The following is a 19,704-nucleotide window of genomic DNA, read 5'->3' on the forward strand; positions in this document are numbered from 1 at the left end:
TCATTTCTCTTTATAAACTGTCTTTTAAAATAAAGCCGTCATTTGTGTTTAGAAACATTTTTTTTTTAAAGAAACCGATATTTCTCTTTATAAACTGTACTTTTCAACGCCATTTCTCTTTATTAACTGTCTTTTACACAACAAAAGACATTTTTTTAGACATTGTCTTTTATCGAAGCAAACCGTCATTTGTCTTTATAAACTGTCTTTTCACAAAAAAAACTTTTTATCTCAAGAAATTGTCTTTTCCAGAAGCAAACCGTCATTTGTCTTTATAAACTGTCACAATAAAATCAAATAAGAATTTGACTCTCTCGAAGTCAGTTTTATACCATAAAGAAAATTTTGTAGAGACCAGAACAAATGAAAGTTCAAGTCTATACAATGGATGACATCAAGGCTCCCCTACTGGTATTTCTTAATTTTTACTTGTTTCTCAAAGTGAATTTGGATCCAGGCCAGATTGGTTCGAGAAAAGCACGGAAAGTTAGCCCTACCAATCCCCAGCTACTCTAATCCAGACTAGGTGGGTTCGAGAAAATCCCAGAAAGCCGTGGCCAGCCCTACAAATCCCCATGCACTTCGGTCCAGGCTAGGTAGATCCGAGGAAGGTCCAGAAGACCGTGGTCAGCTTTCTCAATCTGCATCTATTCCGATTCAGGTTAGGCTGTTGTGATAAAGGTCCGGAGGGCCGAGGTCAGCCATAAAAAGTAGTATTTATCTAGGATATTGTCGAGTTAATTCTGATTTGGTTAGGTTAGGTTAGATTTGGTTACGTTTGTGCCTATGAACGCCCACTCTTGCCTCCTTTTGGTGTTCTATCGCTCCTTGTAACACTATATCGTTCGCTCACATCATTATCAGCAAAGAAAACTCATTTTTCACATCGAACTTGAAATCCTGAAATCGGGACCTTCCCCCATATCACCTAATGTAGGTGTTTCCGCAGAACCAAATTTACCCTTACCTTCTGTTTTCCTAGTAATATATCAGTATTCAGAATCATCATATTTTCACAGAAAATTAAATTTAAATCCTTATCTTGTCAAAAATTGAGAATGTTCTGATACATATTATACAGTGTGTCCTCATTAGATATAAATGCGTGTTGACAATAAGACAAAATAATGAAAAGATGTGGGAAATTTCTTTTAGGAAGACAAAAATTGAGCTATTAATGATGTTTTGTGTAATTTTTTCGTATTTAATGGTACTATTATAGATTTTTGTCGAAATTTAAAAGTGTCGTCATCAACATTTTTTAAGCACATATAATAAAGAAAATGTGTAGAACAAAAGCGAACGTGCATAAAGCCACTACAATGAAAAACATGCAAAGCGTACAACATGCGAATAAAGACATCCACAGCTATTGAATTCAATACAAAAAACAAATAAAAAAACCAACACTCAAAACATAAAATAATTTTATCCAAACCTCTAATAAATAAGGACGTCTAGGGACTAATTCCTGTAAAATTACAAACCTATATATGTATAGATTATTATCAAAATAAAAATACATCGTGCAATCGTTCAGGAAACTTTATTTTTTTATTATATACAGTGTACTTATGCTTAACTAAAATAAATAAAATTAAATATCACTTGAATGATTTGTTTATGGGGGTAAGTATCTAATGAATACCATGCAAAAGGGAAATAAAGTGGAAAAACATTATTGGATTCTACCATCATACATTTAAAATATATCGTAAGTGGACTAATGATTTTAACAGATAGATCATGTAACATCCCACCTCTTGAGTTTTTCCTTTGAGAGAAATAACAATATTACTTGAGGCATTGACTAGATGTCACTCGAAATACTCAGTTTGACAATTGGACATGGACAAATGAAAGAAATATTTGTAAATAATGAATTTTTTGTAGTATAATGAAAATTATAGAATAAAATAATTTTAAATCCTCTTTTCATCAGAATAGAAATAGTTCTAAATGAATTACACGTCAGAAAACTCTTTGTAGTAATAGATTCTACCGTTGTACATTAAAAACATAACTTCAACTTTTTTGTGGTCAGATTTTGCGGAGTTTTATTGCCACCACTAAAAGATTATTCCAAATGTATTGAATCATCAAAAGACAAGATTTTTGAGTTAGTCAATCATGTACAGTTAATTTAACGTCACATGTAGGTCTAAAACCCTAATAACCGTCACCCCGACAATTACAATTACACTGGTCCATCGAACCTTCCTTAGGTCGCTGATTGATATCCGGCTCGAAGGACCAGAAACAGTAATTGTCGGTGTAAAGGTTGTAAACAGTGTATTCAGAATAAATGCTACGAATAAGTGAGAACAATATTTTTTTTAAATTGAATGTTTCAATCAAATTCGTCGTTAAGGACAATGGAATTCCAATAATGTTTTTATTTAGTGCAACACAATGAATTCAATAACTGTAAACAGAAATGTTAAAAAATAACTTTCCATCAAACATTCTAGAGCGAAAATAAAGAGAGCTTCTTAAAGTAGTTTAAAAAAAGAAGATAAAAGTACAAACAATATAAAATATGTAAGGAAATATATACAAAGCCTCCCAAGTTACTTTCGCACTTTTTCAACTTGATTATTATATATTTTGGTATACTGCATAAACTGTAATAGATGCTGCAGTCAAACTAGTGTAAAAATGTCGAGTTAATGTGAAAATAACAAAGTTAGTGTAAAAATAACATATATCACACCAGTGTAAACATTACATATGTCAAACTAGTGTAACAATGACACATATATGTCAAAATAATGTTAAATGACAAATGTCAAACTAACGTAAGGAGGAAATATGTCGAAACTAATGTAAAAGTATAAAACTAGAGTAAAAGTGATATATATGTCAATCTAATGTTAAATGACAAATGACATACTAACGTGAAGAGGAAATATGTCGAAACTAGTGTAAAAGTGACGTATGTCAAACTAGAGTAAAAATGACATATATATGTCAAACTAATGTTAAATGACAAATGTCAAACTAACGTAAGGAGGAAACATGTCGAAACTAGTGCGAAAGTGACATATATCAAACTACAGTAAAAATGACTTATATATGTCAATTTAATGTTAAAGGACAAATGTCAAACTAATGTATAGAGAAAATGTCAAACCGGTGTAAAAGTAACGTATTTCAGAATGAATTATATATATTTGTTTAATATGACGGCTGTTTGGTTACAGGCTTTGACAGAAAATATGATTTATAAAAAAATTCCAGCAAAATATGTAACTATATATACCGATCTTTAGAAAAACATTTGACCATCGTTATTTTGATGGACGCCATTTTGAAAATACGATTTATGGAAATATATATTTTTCCTAGTTTATAATTCGATGTAATGAATTTATAAAAAGTGCGAGAAGTAAATTGGGACAACCTGTATATGTATTATATACTATTACTAGCTGTATGAAACTTTGTGCTAAAGGAATGATAAAAAAAATTAGAAATTTTGATAAATTAATAATGAATTTTAAGAACTCCCACCTCTCAATTGTATTCAATCGAATCTTAGGGTGAAAATGGAAATTATTATCAATGTTAGTAGAGAAAAAAATTCGCCATTAACCGAAGAGATAGAGAAACATTGAAATAGATAATAAAAAATAACTGTTGATAGAAATAAAAAAAATTCTAGTTATTTTTACGCAGACCATCACCGAATTTATTGGCATTCGAGGTACTAGGTACTTGGAAACCAGTTTTGTTTTCGATATTATTTAAAGAAGCAGCGTATTTAGGTGCTTGCAAATGGATTTTGTTATTTTCGTCCAAATTATGAAATGATGTTATTTTCTTAGCTACTTTTTCGTTAGACTGATTTGTTAGAAGCGAATTATACGGGGACAGCAGTGTATTTTGAGATTCACCTTGGTTCTGGTCGGGGCTAGGTGGTATTATAGACGTTTGCGGAACGTCCGACTCTATCGTTATTTTCGTTTCTTCTGTTTCTTCTAAAACATCTTCGCAAGCTTCTTCGTTCAATGTTTGCAAGGCGCCGCAAATCATTTGATCTTCCAATGTTACCTACCAAGAAACAAAAAAATATCATTATAATTTTTCTATTTTTGACTGATTTCTAATGTTATGCTATATTAAAAATTATATTTCCCTTTTTAATGGTCTTAGTTGGAGTACGGGGTGTGTTCAGAAAAGTAGTTTGATTTTAAAAAATAATATTTGATAATATTAAGTTTTGTTTCAAATTGAAAATAATACCAAAGTTGCTAAAGAATTGTTTAACACTATTTATGATGATGATATTGTAATTTTGAAGACAGTTAACATGTGGTATGAACAATTTAAAACAAGCATAGAATCAGTCAAGCACGAGGAACGTTCATCGATTTCAAAAAGTGACCAATTCAAAATTTCGTATGGGTAAGAAAGAGACCTTTTATTGGATAAATAGCATTTTTCTTAGATTCGCAAGTTTTTGACAACTAAAAGTCTTCCCGTGTCTCCACACCATCATCAGATTTGGCACGAAATGACTTCTAGCTCTTCCGATAAAAATATAAACATTTTCACTTTCTATAAATAGAAATAAATAAAATTTCATATTCGATATAATAACCTTTTCATTTTTTTTTTTAATAAAATAAGAAGAAATAAATAAATGGGAATTGAAAACTTGAATTATAAATGCAAAAGAGAAAGTAGTTGTTTAATTGTTTATAAATAATGAATCCTACAGAATCCCCTCATATAAGAATATTAAAATAAATAACAATTAATTAAACTATAATAATTTCACATGTTATTACAACATTTTTATTGTAGATTTTTAATACATTTGCAGCTCCTATTTTATAGTTTTATTATAGTTACGTACCTGATACTAGATGCAAGCATGTAAGTAATAAGATTTATCATAAAAAAATTGAACTAAATTAAAAAAAATCACGAGCATTGTTATTTATATTTTATATAAACTTTAGGTTGTGACATAACCTCAACTACAACATTTCGTTATATGAGAACGATCAATGTTGTCTGTAGTTCATTTAAAAGTGCAGTTCACAATAAGATTGCATTAATGTACTTGATACATAATGCACAGTAATAAATTCAAACGTAATCGATGTTCTCTCAAAGTTTAAATCCCACAAAGTCTGTCTTCGTGCCTGAAAACATCGATGCCATGCCGGCAGAGAGAACTTCTCTTCGATTTACAACGTCTCACCTGGGTTCGTGTGTGTGAGGTACAATAAGAGGTTAGAGGGTTATCTATATGTTGGTTTTTCCTAGAACGTGTACCAGGTATATCGGAAGGAATTGAGTTGATTGCATGCTATTAGAATATTAAAGAGATTATAAAAGAAGTTAACTTCAAATTCTATGATAAACTAGATTAATAAATTCAAACGTAATCGATGTTCTCTCAAAGTTTAAATCCCACAAAGTCTGTCTTCGTGCCTGAAAACATCGATGCCGTGCCGAATCTCTAGAAGCAGCCTAGCTTCGCAGAGATCTAGGCGTTCGAGATCTGTTCGCTTGGCTGTCTCGAAGAGAGAACTTCTCTTCGATTTAGGTCTCACACTTCGTGTGTGTGTGTGTGTGTGTGTGTGTGTGTGTGAAAAACAATAAGAGATTAGAGGGTTATCGATATGTTGGTGACTTTACGGAATTCACGGGGTCGAAGGATTAATGTTTTATTAATGTGTAACTGTGGTCGCCACAAGTATAACAAAATAATAGATCCTGTGTAACTTGATGAATGATTTAGTGAACCAGTGCATTGAAATCATTTTGCTATCATTATTCTTGATAAAATATATTTTGAAAAACAATAATTTTCAATTATAAATGTTTTTTTATTGTTAAGGTAGAAATATAAATAACAACCCTCATATATGCAGAAAATCCACTTACTTGTTTTTCAATAATACTTTGTTTTCTTTGTCTCTCTTCCGGTAATTTTTCTTTTTCATTTGTCGTTGTAGATTTATTGCTATCTAAAAAGAGAAAATGTGCAGTTATATATATATATATATATATATATATATATATATATATATATATATATATATATATATATATATATATATATATAAATTACAAAGCTGTGTCAGATGTTGATATGTACTGTATATTCTGACATAATATCCTATTTAAAATTAGGCAACATTGCATGAATGTAACCCAGACAGAGATACAACCTCTTCTGTTAGGAACCATTAGGTTCTATTAATCATCTAGTTAAATCATACATAGGATCCACCTTCAATTTATAAATATATTCGTTAAGATTCATTGTACACTGACCGCTCCTAATGGCAACCAACGTCATAGTTAAGTGATTCCAAGTGTCCTTTAAGCACTTCTATTTATAGACGTACCAAATTTACTTTTATTTTATATTGATGTGACTCTATCGACCATAAATATAATTATTTATAGCTTTTGTGTACAATTGGATTTTGGTATTTAAAACGGTTTGTAAATAGATACGAGGTTCTTAATAGTTTTAGCATTCTTCGTGTACGGTAGTCGGATAATTGAAACAAAGTTTAATTAATTGTGTTATTGCATAATAAAAAATTTTTTAATTAGTTGTAATAGTTTGAAGGTTTTAATACAACAATATGGTCAACTATCATTGGTTAGCCCGAAGATACATAACACCGTCATTCTAGGAGAAATGATTCTAAAGATAGGGAAATAGTATATGAGAGAGAAATGCATTGGCTTCAACACCTTCTCGACTAATTTATCACTGCAGTGTTTAAGAAACGAGGAAAACAATATACTTACTTCTTCTTTCCACTTTTTGAACAATCCTAATCGGCTTCGTTTCATCCGGTTGTAATAAGTAGGACATTTCTTGTTCTCTTAAAATAACCAAAGTCACTCTGAACATCTCCCAATCGCCAAAATTCATTTTCAACAACTACAAATCCAAACAAAAATACAAAATAGCACCAAGAGTATAAAAAGTGAAATAGAATTTTGTAATATTGCAAAAAATTAATATGAAATTATTACCTTCTTAAGTTCCTCGAGGTCACAATGTAAAAGTACTCTTCCATTAATATTATTTTCCTTTATAGTTTTGACGTAATCTTCTAATGCATTGGGATTAAGATCACTTATATTAGATAGAAGTTTGACCACACCATCGACGTTCAAAGTTGAAAGTCTTGTTTCCAATATTTCCGGCTGAATTTTTGAAAAAATGTTTTATTAGAGATATAGGTCTAACACTATATAAATTAATATGAGGTTACACGTGAACAACATTAAATTGAGTATTAAATATTGAGGAAAAGTGGAACTATGAGGTTATGTTGATATTTAATTTTGATTTTATCGCAAGTCAGCTCCAAAACGTAATTGTATTATTCTCAATAAAATCTTTAAGCTAATAGAACTAGATTCAAAATGATATTCCTTGTTCCTTGCTCTCAAAGTCTGACCACCCATTTTATGCTTGTTTACAATTATAAAAGGTTATCTACTTCTTCCACCACTATCAGTTAACCATCAAACTTCAACCGATATACATTTCCGTTAACAACAAACAAAAATTCTACCTGCAAATAGACACAAGAGATAAAGTTGCTCAAGAGGTCACTCTATTATGAGAAGACCAGAATCAGCGAGAAGTGGCCATTGTGCTGTTTCCAGACTTTACTGTCGTAACCAAGAGACTGGTAACTTTCATACCGATTCATTGTCAGCACATTGCCGAGACATCGTACCCTCACTGGTGTTCAAGTCCATCAAAAGCTAAGAGAAATGCAAGGAGTGGCTAGACAGTGAGAAGAAGACTTAAGGTAGCTAGCTTTGAGCTAAAAAGGATTAATTCAAAATTTCATGCTTCACTTTATCTATTGTGTCCCCTTAGAAAAATTTAATTTCCTTTAGAAATTTATATCAATCGAATTGATTTAGGGTCTCACATCATTTTCATTATTCCAATATTATCGATCATCTAGGTAGCAACTACAGGGCTCTTGTCATTTCCGTTTTCTTGTCTAAACCCTCTTTTGGGGATTAGAATCCTTCGAAGGAATCACCACAAATACAATATCCGAAGAAATAGGAATAAATAAATATTGAACTACTGGAATAACATAGTAAGGGGTAAAGAAATGAGGGTTATAACGTCACAATCTGTACTACAATAATCTTGTTTTTCCGCAGGTGTTTCTTTGTTAATATTATTTGTTTACTTTTTAAAAATCCCTCGTTTTTTGCTGATCAATAATTTTTTTATGTTACTCCCCTCGCCCTCCCCTAGTTATCCTTGACCCTTGTCTCCCAGCTTTAATATTAGTTTGATTTTTATTCAGTATGTGTAAAATTTGTCAGATATAAATCAACACTTTTTGGCTTATTATATACGACAGACATCTCAAAATTTATTTATTTATTTATTAAAGAACTCTAATGTAATTGAAAAGACACCTAAAATCAAGAAAATTTGTCACGATAAACTATTATTTGTCTTTAAACCAAATATCTCTACCACTTTGACTGTTCAATAATATTTTTATTTTAATTCAATTTTAATATTAGTCTGATTTTTATTCAGTATGTGTCAAACTTGTCAGATATAAATCAACACTTTTCAAAGGTTATTATATACGACAGACATCTCAAAATTCAGTAAATAGATTAAATAGTCATCAATACGAAAAAACTGCATTAAAAACCCATAAAATATAAAAAGCTTATGTTAAATCGAAATAGAAATATTTATTAAAGAACTCCAATGTAATTGAAAAGACACCTAAAATCAAGAAATTTGTCACAATAAACTATTATTTGTCTTTAAACCAAATATCTCTACCACTTTGACTGTTCAATAATATTTTAATTTTAATATTAGTTTGATTTTTATCAGTATGTGTCAAACTTGTCAGATATAAACCAACACAGGTAATTATATACGACAGACATCTCAAAATTCAGAAAATAGATTAAATAGTCATCAATACGAAAAAACTGCATTAAAAACCCATAAAATATAAAAAGCTTATGTTAAATTGAAATGAAACAATAATATATATTTTAAAAAATCCATTGTAATTGAAAAGACACCAAGAAAATTTACCACAATAAACTATTATGCCGTTCAATAATACCATGAACTCATCACTATTAGAACTAAGTAACCAAACAAACTTTACCTCGGTGATGGTTAATGAAGCCATTGGTAAAGATGGCGGCCTATAGTTCCCCGGATCGGTCCAATCCGACCAATTCAACCCCGGATTGATTTGCGGTGCCATCATCGAGGCTTGTGGTGTCGTTTGTTGATTTATCACCGTTATAGGTGTGGCTTTTGGATTGATCCGTACTCTCCTCGATAAATTTGTTCTTGGCGTAGTCCATTCGGTATTGCTGTTCCAAGTAGTATATTGCCCTGCGGGATTTGTACTTTTAATGGGCACCATTCGAAGTCCGTCATCTTCTAGGCATTGAGTTTCTTCTAAACGATAATATTTTATAGCGTCATTGTAGAATGATCAGAAAATTATATTTTACCTTTTATCACTTTTTTTAAATATGGATCTAGATTGATGGTGAACGGAAGGAATATTTTGAGATCGCTAACAAGGAGACTCGATCTATGGAAACTTAGGAAAATATCGAATTTTTTCTCGTCCCTGTCTAATTCTAAAAGCGGTTCGGTGTCTTTGACGATAGGAATATTGGGACGAATTCTAAAAAAAAATGTGAAATTATTATTTTTAAGTATATTTCGATAAGAAACTTACTTATCATATATCGACTTTAAAGATGTATTGTCATCTAACGAATCTTCGTACATATCGTAATGGTGGATGATCCAGGAAGTTCTGAATGGCCATTGCTCGGTTATATTTATCCATGAAGCTAATCGATACCAATTAAAATCTATCTGGAATGCTTTAAGTAATCTCCCTGTAAATATAATATTATTTGAATACCATCCATCCACTTTTACTATAGTTTCGATAATAGAGGACAGTACAAAACATGAGAAAGATGATATAAGTGATAATAACACAAACCTAAAATGTAAGGAACAACCGAGAGAAGAAGAATGTAATGACACAATGAAAAATTGAAGCACAACAAAGCAGAAGGGGCTAAGAAAATATGAAGGAAATAACATAAGACGTTGAACATTGTGGAAATGATTAAAGAAAAATTGTAAAAGTTAGTGGAGTCAGAAATCAGGAACAAGGAGAATTAATAGTGGATATCATATATACTATAAACAAAGTGATTAAACAATGATATGAGAACAATATTGGAGTGCAAATGCAATTCGTTGACTTCGAAAAAGCATTAGACAATTATAAAGGACATGTAACAACTGAAAATATCACAAAACTTGATATGATTAGTGAAAATAACTAGGAAATGAGTAATGAGAAAAGAAGAAACATTCCAGGAATTTGAAATAAATGCGGGGATAAGAAGAGGTCATGGACACTCAAGCATCTATTGGAATCCTTTCTCTAATTAGTTTCTATAGATGTCGCAAACAAGTAGTTCTTCTTATTCTGATCCTAATTCTATGAACTGTCAACCTCACTTTGGGAATGTCTCAAATATGAGTACTGGATCCCATAAGTATAAAAGTAGATGTTTCTTCTTTTAACATACGAAATCTTTTTTTTGAGTTTTTTGAGGTTACCTGTTAAAAATCTAGTGTAAACATGTGGCCAATATAAGGCTTCCACTCCTTGTGGTTAATAGATAGTATCTTAACTTGTCCAAGCCCTACCATGCTGTTCCATTAATTCTTTTGGTTCTAATTTTTCTTATATTGTATCGGAGGTAAGTCCACAAAAATATCTGGTTCCCAGAAGAGTGTTTTTGCAAGTTTTACAGTTATCTCATTTCTTTTTATTTCAGTATTGATGTAATCCTCACAACAAGCTAAATATATCATTTCTATCCAGTTCACTAGTGGATTTACACATCCTAATAGTCTAAATTTCCTCTTTGAATCATCTCAGGGTTTTGTTCCAGGACCAAGGCCTTTTTTGTTGGTCAAACACAAGACAATAACAATGGACTTAATTTTGAATATTGATTACACTATCTAGTTCTATTCTTTTTTTAATTTTAATTTACCCCAAGGTTTATGAGCCCAGATTTATCCGAACTGTAGGAGTTGAATACATGGACGTGCTTTAATCAAGTTTGTTTTGTGAACTGGTGTGTGACTGTGTGATACGTTATCATGACCAGGTCAGGATCATTTGATATCAATGCTTCTATTGAGACACTCGAGGATCAAATCAATCAATCGTGGCATTGAGAACAACTGAAGCTGAATATGTGGCTGCAAGTGAAAGCGCGAAGGAATTTGTGTGGTTGAGTAGTTTGCTAAACGAAATAACAAGCTTGTCTCGGTTACCAACGTTGCTTGTTGACAATATGAGTACTATAAGACTAATCTGGAACCCAGTCATCATAAGTTGCGGTTAGGTTCACGAAGAAACTTCTTGATCCTGCGTTCTCAATTAATAGGAAATCTATTGGAGTCTTGAGTTTGGGGGAAGGTATTGAGTTTCAATTTGTATGTGTAGTCGTTTTTAATTACACTGTTAACAGTTCTATTCCTTTTTTAATTTAAATTTAAACCAAGATTTTTGTTTGTGAACCAAATGTGTATCATGATTATCCCATTCCTTTTTGTTACTACAAAAAATTTCTTCAAGAAATTTTACTTTTGTCACGTTCCATCCATTTACCTCTTAAACGTTACCAACTTTTTCTATTACAAAAAAATGTCACAATAGCTACTTTAGCTATGTATTATACATTTTTAAATATATCTAGAGCAATTAATAGTCCTATAACGAAGGGAGGTAGGTGAAATTATTCTTCTTTTCCTTGTAGCCTTTGCTTATATGATTAAGCAGCTATAGAATATTCTGGTGTGTTCTAACTGTGCTTGAGAAATCTGCAAGAATATTCCAAATAGGTATGGCTATAAAGGGAGCTTGGAACAGGGTAAATAGGTCTCCAATACACAAAATACAAGAGAGATATGGATTTAAATTGTTATCTAGTCAGTCTTTATTTTATTTTTAAATAAAAAAAAATTAAATCAATGTACCTGCAACATATACTACATTCATCAGTCTTCTCATCGAACGTGGATTGACGTCACTAAAATAATCGTCGGTTAGTAACATTTTAGTGAGATCTTGAGCACCTCCAATTCGATTCAAATTTGAACCGATCGAACTAGCCACTGATTCGGACATTTTTAATTTTCTCGAACCTTTTCTACCAGGAAACTTTCCGAGATTTTCCGTGCTAGACATTAAAGCTTTTTCATTGGACAATCTTCTGCTTGACGACTAGAAAACAAATTATTACGCTACAAATATATTTGATAAACAAGGGCCCTTGACTGGGTTTTACAGGAACATTGATGGTTAGATTATAACCTTGTACAGTCCTTAACTATATATTTACAATATAGGAGTATCCATAAAATTCCTAAACGTCGTATGCCTGAATTTTTTTTTAACTACACTAATTGTTTACCTGAGGACACTCAAACATCCGATAAGATAACTCGCGACCACATATAAACAGAGAAACCTTGAACTACTTTCACCAGACTCAAATTAATATTCTTCCTTGGTTCTTCAGAATATTTGATTTGTCTCCAATTGCAAATATCTTACTGTCATGAAACTTCGATTCCATTCCTGATTCGCCGAGCTTTTGTACCATCTCGTCAGTGATCTGCTTGGAGGTCTTTCTTTAATCGGTCCAAATTATTAGACCCTTATGGCTATCCCATTATTAGTCCTTTTCTTTACATGATCTCTCCAATTTCTTCTTCTACTTATGACATTCTAACAACATCTTCCATTTCGTAAATTTGTGTCTTTGGTAGGACCTTAAAGTATGGTTTAGTCAAGCAAGCGATTTGTAATAGATGTTTAAGCTCTTGTTTCTTCAACATACATTATGAAAGATTTCGTAAATTCTTAATTTGCTTTTAATTACATCCCTTTGGAAGCCCGATATCATAGTTGCGTTTGTCGCCTATCCCAGCTAGTGATAAAGTTGAAGCCGAAAAAATTGAAGCTCATTACTTGATTCAATGTCAATTTTCATCGTTTTGGTTCCTTGGATATTGTTAAATGTGAAGATATATTCAGACTGACATTCTCTGTAGGTCACCTCACTGTCAGCATTGGTTTGGCACATATATTCTATAACCTGCTGTCTTATACAGTATCATCTACCTATAGTTTGGATCTTGGTAATCATTTCGTTTATAACTAAGGATAAAAGGATCAAACTAAGGCTGTTTTCGTCAATGACTGCCAATCATGGGTTTCAATAAAGATCTTCTGAAAATTCAAAACGCATTTCTCTGGTATTCAGATTGTTCAAAGCCCATGGACAAGGACCTCTCTTATTAAAGGTTCTTAAGGCTATTGAGTGCTCGTCAAAGCACTAGCTAACAGAAACAGAGTAACATTAGACTACCATAGTATACTAGGCCATGAGAAAACAGACAGCCTCACCGAAAAGGGGAACGGCTCCATATTTTGGACCAGAGGATGGTTGGTTGAAAAATCATATGGAAGCTCCAGGCCCAAAACTAGCAAACCTTACCACTACCTTATCGAATATTACCTAAGACAATAGGCATGGTAGAAGATGCTAGCTGCAGATTTTGCGAGCAAGTCGTAGAGACAGAAGAACATCTACTTTGCAAATATTCTGCACATTTCAGCAAGACTCAAGTACCTCGAAGAAGTAGAGGTAATAACTAAGGTCTCTTTTGGAAAAGGAACAATGAGACGCACAAAATATCTTTTTAGTTATAGGTGCACAGTGGTTGAAAAACCAAAACTACCAAAACAATCTACAAGGATTGTCTCCTTTCCTCATAGCTTCTGCTATTGGTGTTTCCTTTCCAAAAGGTTGATTATTTCATTGTTTATTTGGTAGTTTCAGAACACAAAATACATCCGCTTCGATGTAAATATTGCATGAATTTTAATCTATTTTGTCTCGAATCTTGTTGTTCTTCACTTTAAAGCTTAATTGAAATTGTAGAGCAAAAACTTAATGATCCTCATCTGATTGGAGCGTTCAATAAAATGAAGTGAAACAATACTGATGTCTTAAAATCGAAAAAAAAAACATAAGAAATAGGAATTCCTTGGATTAGTTGAGGAAACAACTTACCGATCTAGCAAGAAAACTATTGAGATTCTCTTCGTTTTCGGTCCAACTACCAACTTGTTTTTTGTGTGCCAAGGCGGTTTGTTGTGCTATTTTCACTTTCCTCAAACCGGAATTTTGAAGATAAAACGGCAGGTGTACCATATTGCTTAAGTAATTGTGCCCTCCAATGTTATTTTCGCTGAATAACCTTCTGGTATTCACTTCGACGGCCTAGATTAAAAGTTTTTTTTGTTTATTTGTTTATAAGTTGTTCTTCTACAATTTAGATATTGGAACATTCTAGATTAATTTCAATAAATAATATAAAACCAATTAGACACGATCAAAAAGTTCGAATTACTATTTTAATTAATATACAGAGTGTATAGACAAGTACATACACTACCGAAGATTGTAATCTGTTAGAATGAAGGATCGAAATGTTTTTTTTAAATTAACACTCTGAATTTGAACAGTTTACGAATTCCGAAAATGAGTTGTTTCAGAATATATATGAATAAAAAACATTAAATAAAAACAAAATTAAATCAGTGCACAAAATAGTCAATGAAAAAAAAGAACTTTCATATGGTAGATCACTTAATTATGTATATAGAAATTTTATCAGGTATCGGTGCTCCAGTAAACGCTCCATGATTCTTCGTGACGCGGATTTTTTTCCCGCGTTCCCAAAATTATACTTCTCCTCCAATAGAGGGCGCACAGACCGCCTCTCGCCCGCACATTTGCTCAGGAAAAAACAAATACAACTACTTTTGAAACAGATCCTATATACGATAGAAATTTGACAGGAGAGTGACTTTTAAATGAAAATTTTACAATTTAAATATGACGAAAATTGAAAAAACAATCTTTCTACAGTAAAACACTCTTCTATCAATTCTCCCTTGTATATTATAAAAGATATTGCATTTTCAACGTATATTTAAAATGACCGCATACCTTTGAAACTTTTCAGGGTGAATTGAATGGAATAAAACATAATTAAGTGAAATGCCAAATGAAAAAAACATACAAAAGGACAATGAATAAAAACGACACTCAAACTAACCTTCTCCCAAGCAACCTGTGAGACAAAATAAAAGTTTAATCAATGACGAAAAAAGCGGTAGACAAAAAAATTATTTATTAAGCGTTTTTATTATGATATTGTATAACATCATTTAATAAATCGTGTGACTAACTAAGACAAACACATTGTTATTTTCTTCAAGAGCAATACAATCAATTAAACGCTTCTTTTGACTCAAAATAGACTTCAGTTTCAGCATTTCTTCTTTATATGTGCCGAATTCCTTACCAGCCAGCATTTTTTTGAGATCAGTAGTCACTGGAAGCCAGATTTGGACTATATGGTGGATGAGGAAGCAATTCGACGTGTAATTCGTTCAATTTAACCATCGTCACCATCGACTTGTGAATCGGTGCGTTGTATGTGTGAAGCAGTGGTTTTTTCTGCGATATATCAGACCATTTTTCCTTGATTTTGGCATCCAAACGACCCAACAACTATCGGTAGTATCCGCTATTGATTAAGCGCAATAATAGTACAGTATAAACACATATTATGTACAATTATCTTCTACGTAATGACATACGCTCTTTTTGATGTCTTATAATGTCGAAAGAAGATAATAACAAACAATATTAGTTAATATTCAAGTTATATTATGTTATAGACCAGGAATTTGGAAAATATGAAATTAGCTGTGATAATTGTGACGAAAATTAAATTATGCATACTAAGAGATCTGTTATTAACCGATTTAAAGAAAAAATAGATCATTTAAAATATGGAAGAAGAAGAATGTTAGGTACTTGTAGCAAAAATGCCCCACCCATTGAATGATTTACCAAGATCGCGAAATTTGGAGAGCTTCTTAGAGTTTCTGGGTGACAACAGAAATTGGAAATAATGATATGCCTTCGAAACCGCAAAAAAACGAGGATAGGTTCATGCTCCAAATCAAGAAGCATTCTCCAGAGGGAAATAATAGTCCCTAGAACGTAAGTTCAATTGAATTTGGAACAGTGAAACACTGAATATGTGACAGCGACTGTAAAATCACAAGTGCACGACATTTTAATGTTTAGTTTTGTATTGGTTGTTGAAGAACGTGTCATAGAAATTATAAGGTTATGTTTTACAGGGACAGATAAATCGCGGATGAAGACATTTTAAGGTTAAGGTCCCTAATAACAGTCAAAGACATTTTGATGTTAATTTTTGACAAGAACAGATAAATTGTGAAAGATAGTTCAAGATTTGAACGATTACAATAGCAGCACATGTCAACGGAACTTTAAGATTAAGTTTGACAGTGAGTGATAAATCGCAAATAAAAGATAATTCAAGATATGACAGTGATAGTAAAGTCTTGCACGAAGACATTTTAAGGTTAAGTTTGCTAGTGATAAAAGAATTGCGATTTGACAATAACGGATAACTCGTGAGTGAAAAAGATTTCAATTTGATAGTGGCAGTAAAATTGCGAATATAAATATTTAGAAGTTAAGTTTAACAGTAAAAATTAAAGCACAAGAGAAAGACTTTTTTAACAAAGATGTATATATAGTGAGAGAAAGACAGTTCAAGATCTGTCTGTTACAGATTAATCGTGAGTGAAAAAGATTTCGACATTTATAATAACAGTAAAATTGCAAATTAATTAATTTGATGATCAAGCTTCAATGTGTCAGTTAGAGCACAAGTCAAAGACATTTTTAACGTTAATTTCGACAAGTTCAGATAAATAGTGGGAGGAAGATATTTTGAAATTTGAGATTTACAGAGAATGAAGACATTTTAAGGTTGACAGTGACACTAAAAACACTAGCCACACATTTTTTTAAGGTTAATTTTGACAAGAACGGATTAAACGTGAGAAGGATATTTCCAGATTTGACAGTTACAATATAATAGCGAATATAGAAATTTTAAGATTGATTGTAACAGTAGAAGCAAATGGCAACGAAAATTTAAGGTTAATGTTGATAGTGATAGATAAATTGCCAGTAAAATACAATTCAAGATATGACATTGATAGTAAAATCTCGAATGAAGACATTTTAAGGTTAATTTTCACAGTGTCAGTAGGTTAATTTCGACAAGTACTGCTGGAATGCTGTCAAAAAATTCTTGAATTGTTTCATCTACGTCATCCTCTGTCATTAAACGCCAATCATTTTTTTGAGGTTAAAGATGAACTACAAATTACACGTGTCCAAATCAAGCAAATAAGTTCGATATCTAATGTCAGTTATATTATTTCATTTCAATTGTCTGCTGTTTAGTGTGTGACGATATATTATGCAACAATAACACGAGAATATTGACATACTCAAGAAGAGAAAGTAAATATTTTGTGGTATATCAGCACGTGCCCCATCACCAAAAGCTTTCACCACCAAATGTGCGTTGCAAATCACTTAAAACGACCCTTAAATCATAGTGGATCAAATTTTTCTGATAAATGCATAATTTGATGTCGAATCGCATCTACCATTATTTATTCTGTGCTAGTGGAGACTCAACTGCAAGCAGAGCTTACTATTTAAAAATGCAATGTTGCCAGCTACAACTCCTTTAGTTTCGTTGGCATCTCAAAATATACAAAATGGTCGTTAATCGCTTAACAAATGTTTTTTTATGTAACCGTGTTAGCAAATAAAAGTTAATAAAAACATGATAAAATGGGTGTAAATCAGAGTAAATAAAAAAATAACCTATTTCTTACCTTCGCAATAACGTGAGGATCTATTGCTAATATCACAATAAAAGGGGTGTTAGCATCAGAAAATAACATATGTACAGTATCTAATACGAGTAATACTTTATCCTGTTCGCAACTATCCAATCCGTCTACGATTACAACAAGTCGGGTTTGCTGATTGCTCAAACTATCGAGACATTTCACCATCTCTTTCATCAAATTTACCTACGATGAATGCAGTAAGTAAGTAAGTAATCGAAGGGTGAAAGAGCGAAATAAGATTCAAACTATTGAAATAAGGGATAATTTACTAGTACGGAGGTAATTAAATGATTCAATGTTATTTAACTCCGAAGAAAGAATTATTTGATTTAAGTAGAAGTAAAGAGAAGAATGTGTGTATAGATGAAAAAGTTTCAGTAGAAATGTGGGTGGTGCCACATTAGCATCAGGGTAAATTTTAAAGGAAGCGACAAATATTGACCACTTTGTACATTTTTTACCTCGGATTATTTCAATTCATCTACAATTGCTATATGCATACCCTTTGTCTACACCAGCGACATTCTGGAAAATTTTTTAATTTATATTTATCATATACAGATGGATACTTTTCCAATTTTTCTCTCATATGACATACTTCTCCTTTTTGTCCTAAACTATACACACTTAACCGAGCGAATTTCCAATTCAAAAAATAATCCTTTGGGATATTCAGCAAAATATGTATTTGTCCCTGCCGTCACCATTAAAATAATTAGTTAATCCCACTACATTGTGGTTATGACCTAGTCGGTTTTCGATTACTTGGTAGCACGTTTTTAGATGAAGTTGTAGATGAGGATTTCTGGTAAGCCAATGTTGTGCCTTCTGGTAGAATAGAGCTCGGTTGTACTCGCGTTATTTCCTACCCCTACGGACTGACACCCCTGTCCATTAGTCACAGGTTGTGAGGACGAGGATTTCACTTTCATGAAGAAATTCAGCAGGAGAAAGAAACCGAAAGAGAATTATGTACGACCGAAGAATCTAACGTAAGAATCACGCCTCCTAATGCTACTTTTGAGAGCATGCCATTGTTGTGTCGGTAAAAAAGATCTCTTAGCCCTTCGGACTGACACTCCTGTTCATTAGTTGCAGCACCATTGTCAAGAAGCTTCGCGAAGCGGCTGTGTCCTTTCCCGGGTACAAGATAATTAAGTCATAAGGGTGAGCCTACGTATACAAATCTTGTTTAGGTCAGCGATCGATTCGTCAATGATCAGACACCAGGGAGTTGGAGACAAGGTGTGTATATTATTTTTATTGGTTTAAATGATCGATTTATGATAAGAAGTATCGGTTTTTACCTCTTGCCTTAGCATTTGCAAAAATCCCTCGGATTTCAAAGTTTCCAACTTGGCGATAGATCGTTGCACGTGTCTTCTTTGCGAAAAAAACAAAGATTTCAACATTCTACTCCAAGTGTACATGTTAGCTAAGCAAGCTACTCCCAACATCAATGCGGCAATAACGAGAATCATTTTTAATTTGAATTCATCTACATTATCAGAGTCCGAACTGAAATAAAATTTAAAATATACACGGTGTTGATGGTAAATTAGATTAAATTGGATCTAATACTCACTCGACTTTTGTTACATTGACGTGAATAAGGTAAATAGTCAAGGCACACGTTCCGATTAATATCATTAAAAACGTTAATTCGAAAAATATAACATACGGCAAACAACATACTTTCCTCCATGTCCAACGGGAAGCGGATTTTACTAAAAGTAAAAAAAAATAA

General features: G+C 32.2%; 1 protein-coding gene across 6 annotated transcripts in view; it reads right to left on the minus strand.

Moving 5' to 3' along the window:
- LOC130448445 (kinase D-interacting substrate of 220 kDa B) overlaps positions 1-19,704 on the minus strand; it is an 89,164-nt gene that overhangs the window by 7,462 nt on the left and 61,998 nt on the right. For 5 of the 6 annotated variants that reach the window (XM_056785829.1, XM_056785830.1, XM_056785833.1 and 2 more), the window contains 12 exons: positions 19,543-19,684; positions 19,265-19,475; positions 17,940-18,140; positions 14,203-14,412; positions 12,098-12,344; positions 9,756-9,921; positions 9,523-9,701; positions 9,165-9,466; positions 7,015-7,188; positions 6,784-6,919; positions 5,902-5,984; positions 3,897-4,053 (listed from right to left, as the gene is read on the minus strand). In XM_056785829.1, the coding sequence (XP_056641807.1) occupies positions 3,897-4,053; positions 5,902-5,984; positions 6,784-6,919; positions 7,015-7,188; positions 9,165-9,466; positions 9,523-9,701; positions 9,756-9,921; positions 12,098-12,344; positions 14,203-14,412; positions 17,940-18,140; positions 19,265-19,475; positions 19,543-19,684 (2,208 nt within the window). Of the gene's footprint in view, positions 1-1,438; positions 1,472-3,896; positions 4,054-5,901; positions 5,985-6,783; positions 6,920-7,014; positions 7,189-9,164; positions 9,467-9,522; positions 9,702-9,755; positions 9,922-12,097; positions 12,345-14,202; positions 14,413-17,939; positions 18,141-19,264; positions 19,476-19,542; positions 19,685-19,704 lie in introns of all 6 variants that reach the window. The other variant, XM_056785835.1, reaches the window with a different exon arrangement.

The sequence above is a fragment of the Diorhabda sublineata genome, chromosome 8, assembly GCF_026230105.1.
Source record: "Diorhabda sublineata isolate icDioSubl1.1 chromosome 8, icDioSubl1.1, whole genome shotgun sequence".
Classification (NCBI taxonomy): Eukaryota; Metazoa; Arthropoda; class Insecta; order Coleoptera; family Chrysomelidae; genus Diorhabda; species Diorhabda sublineata.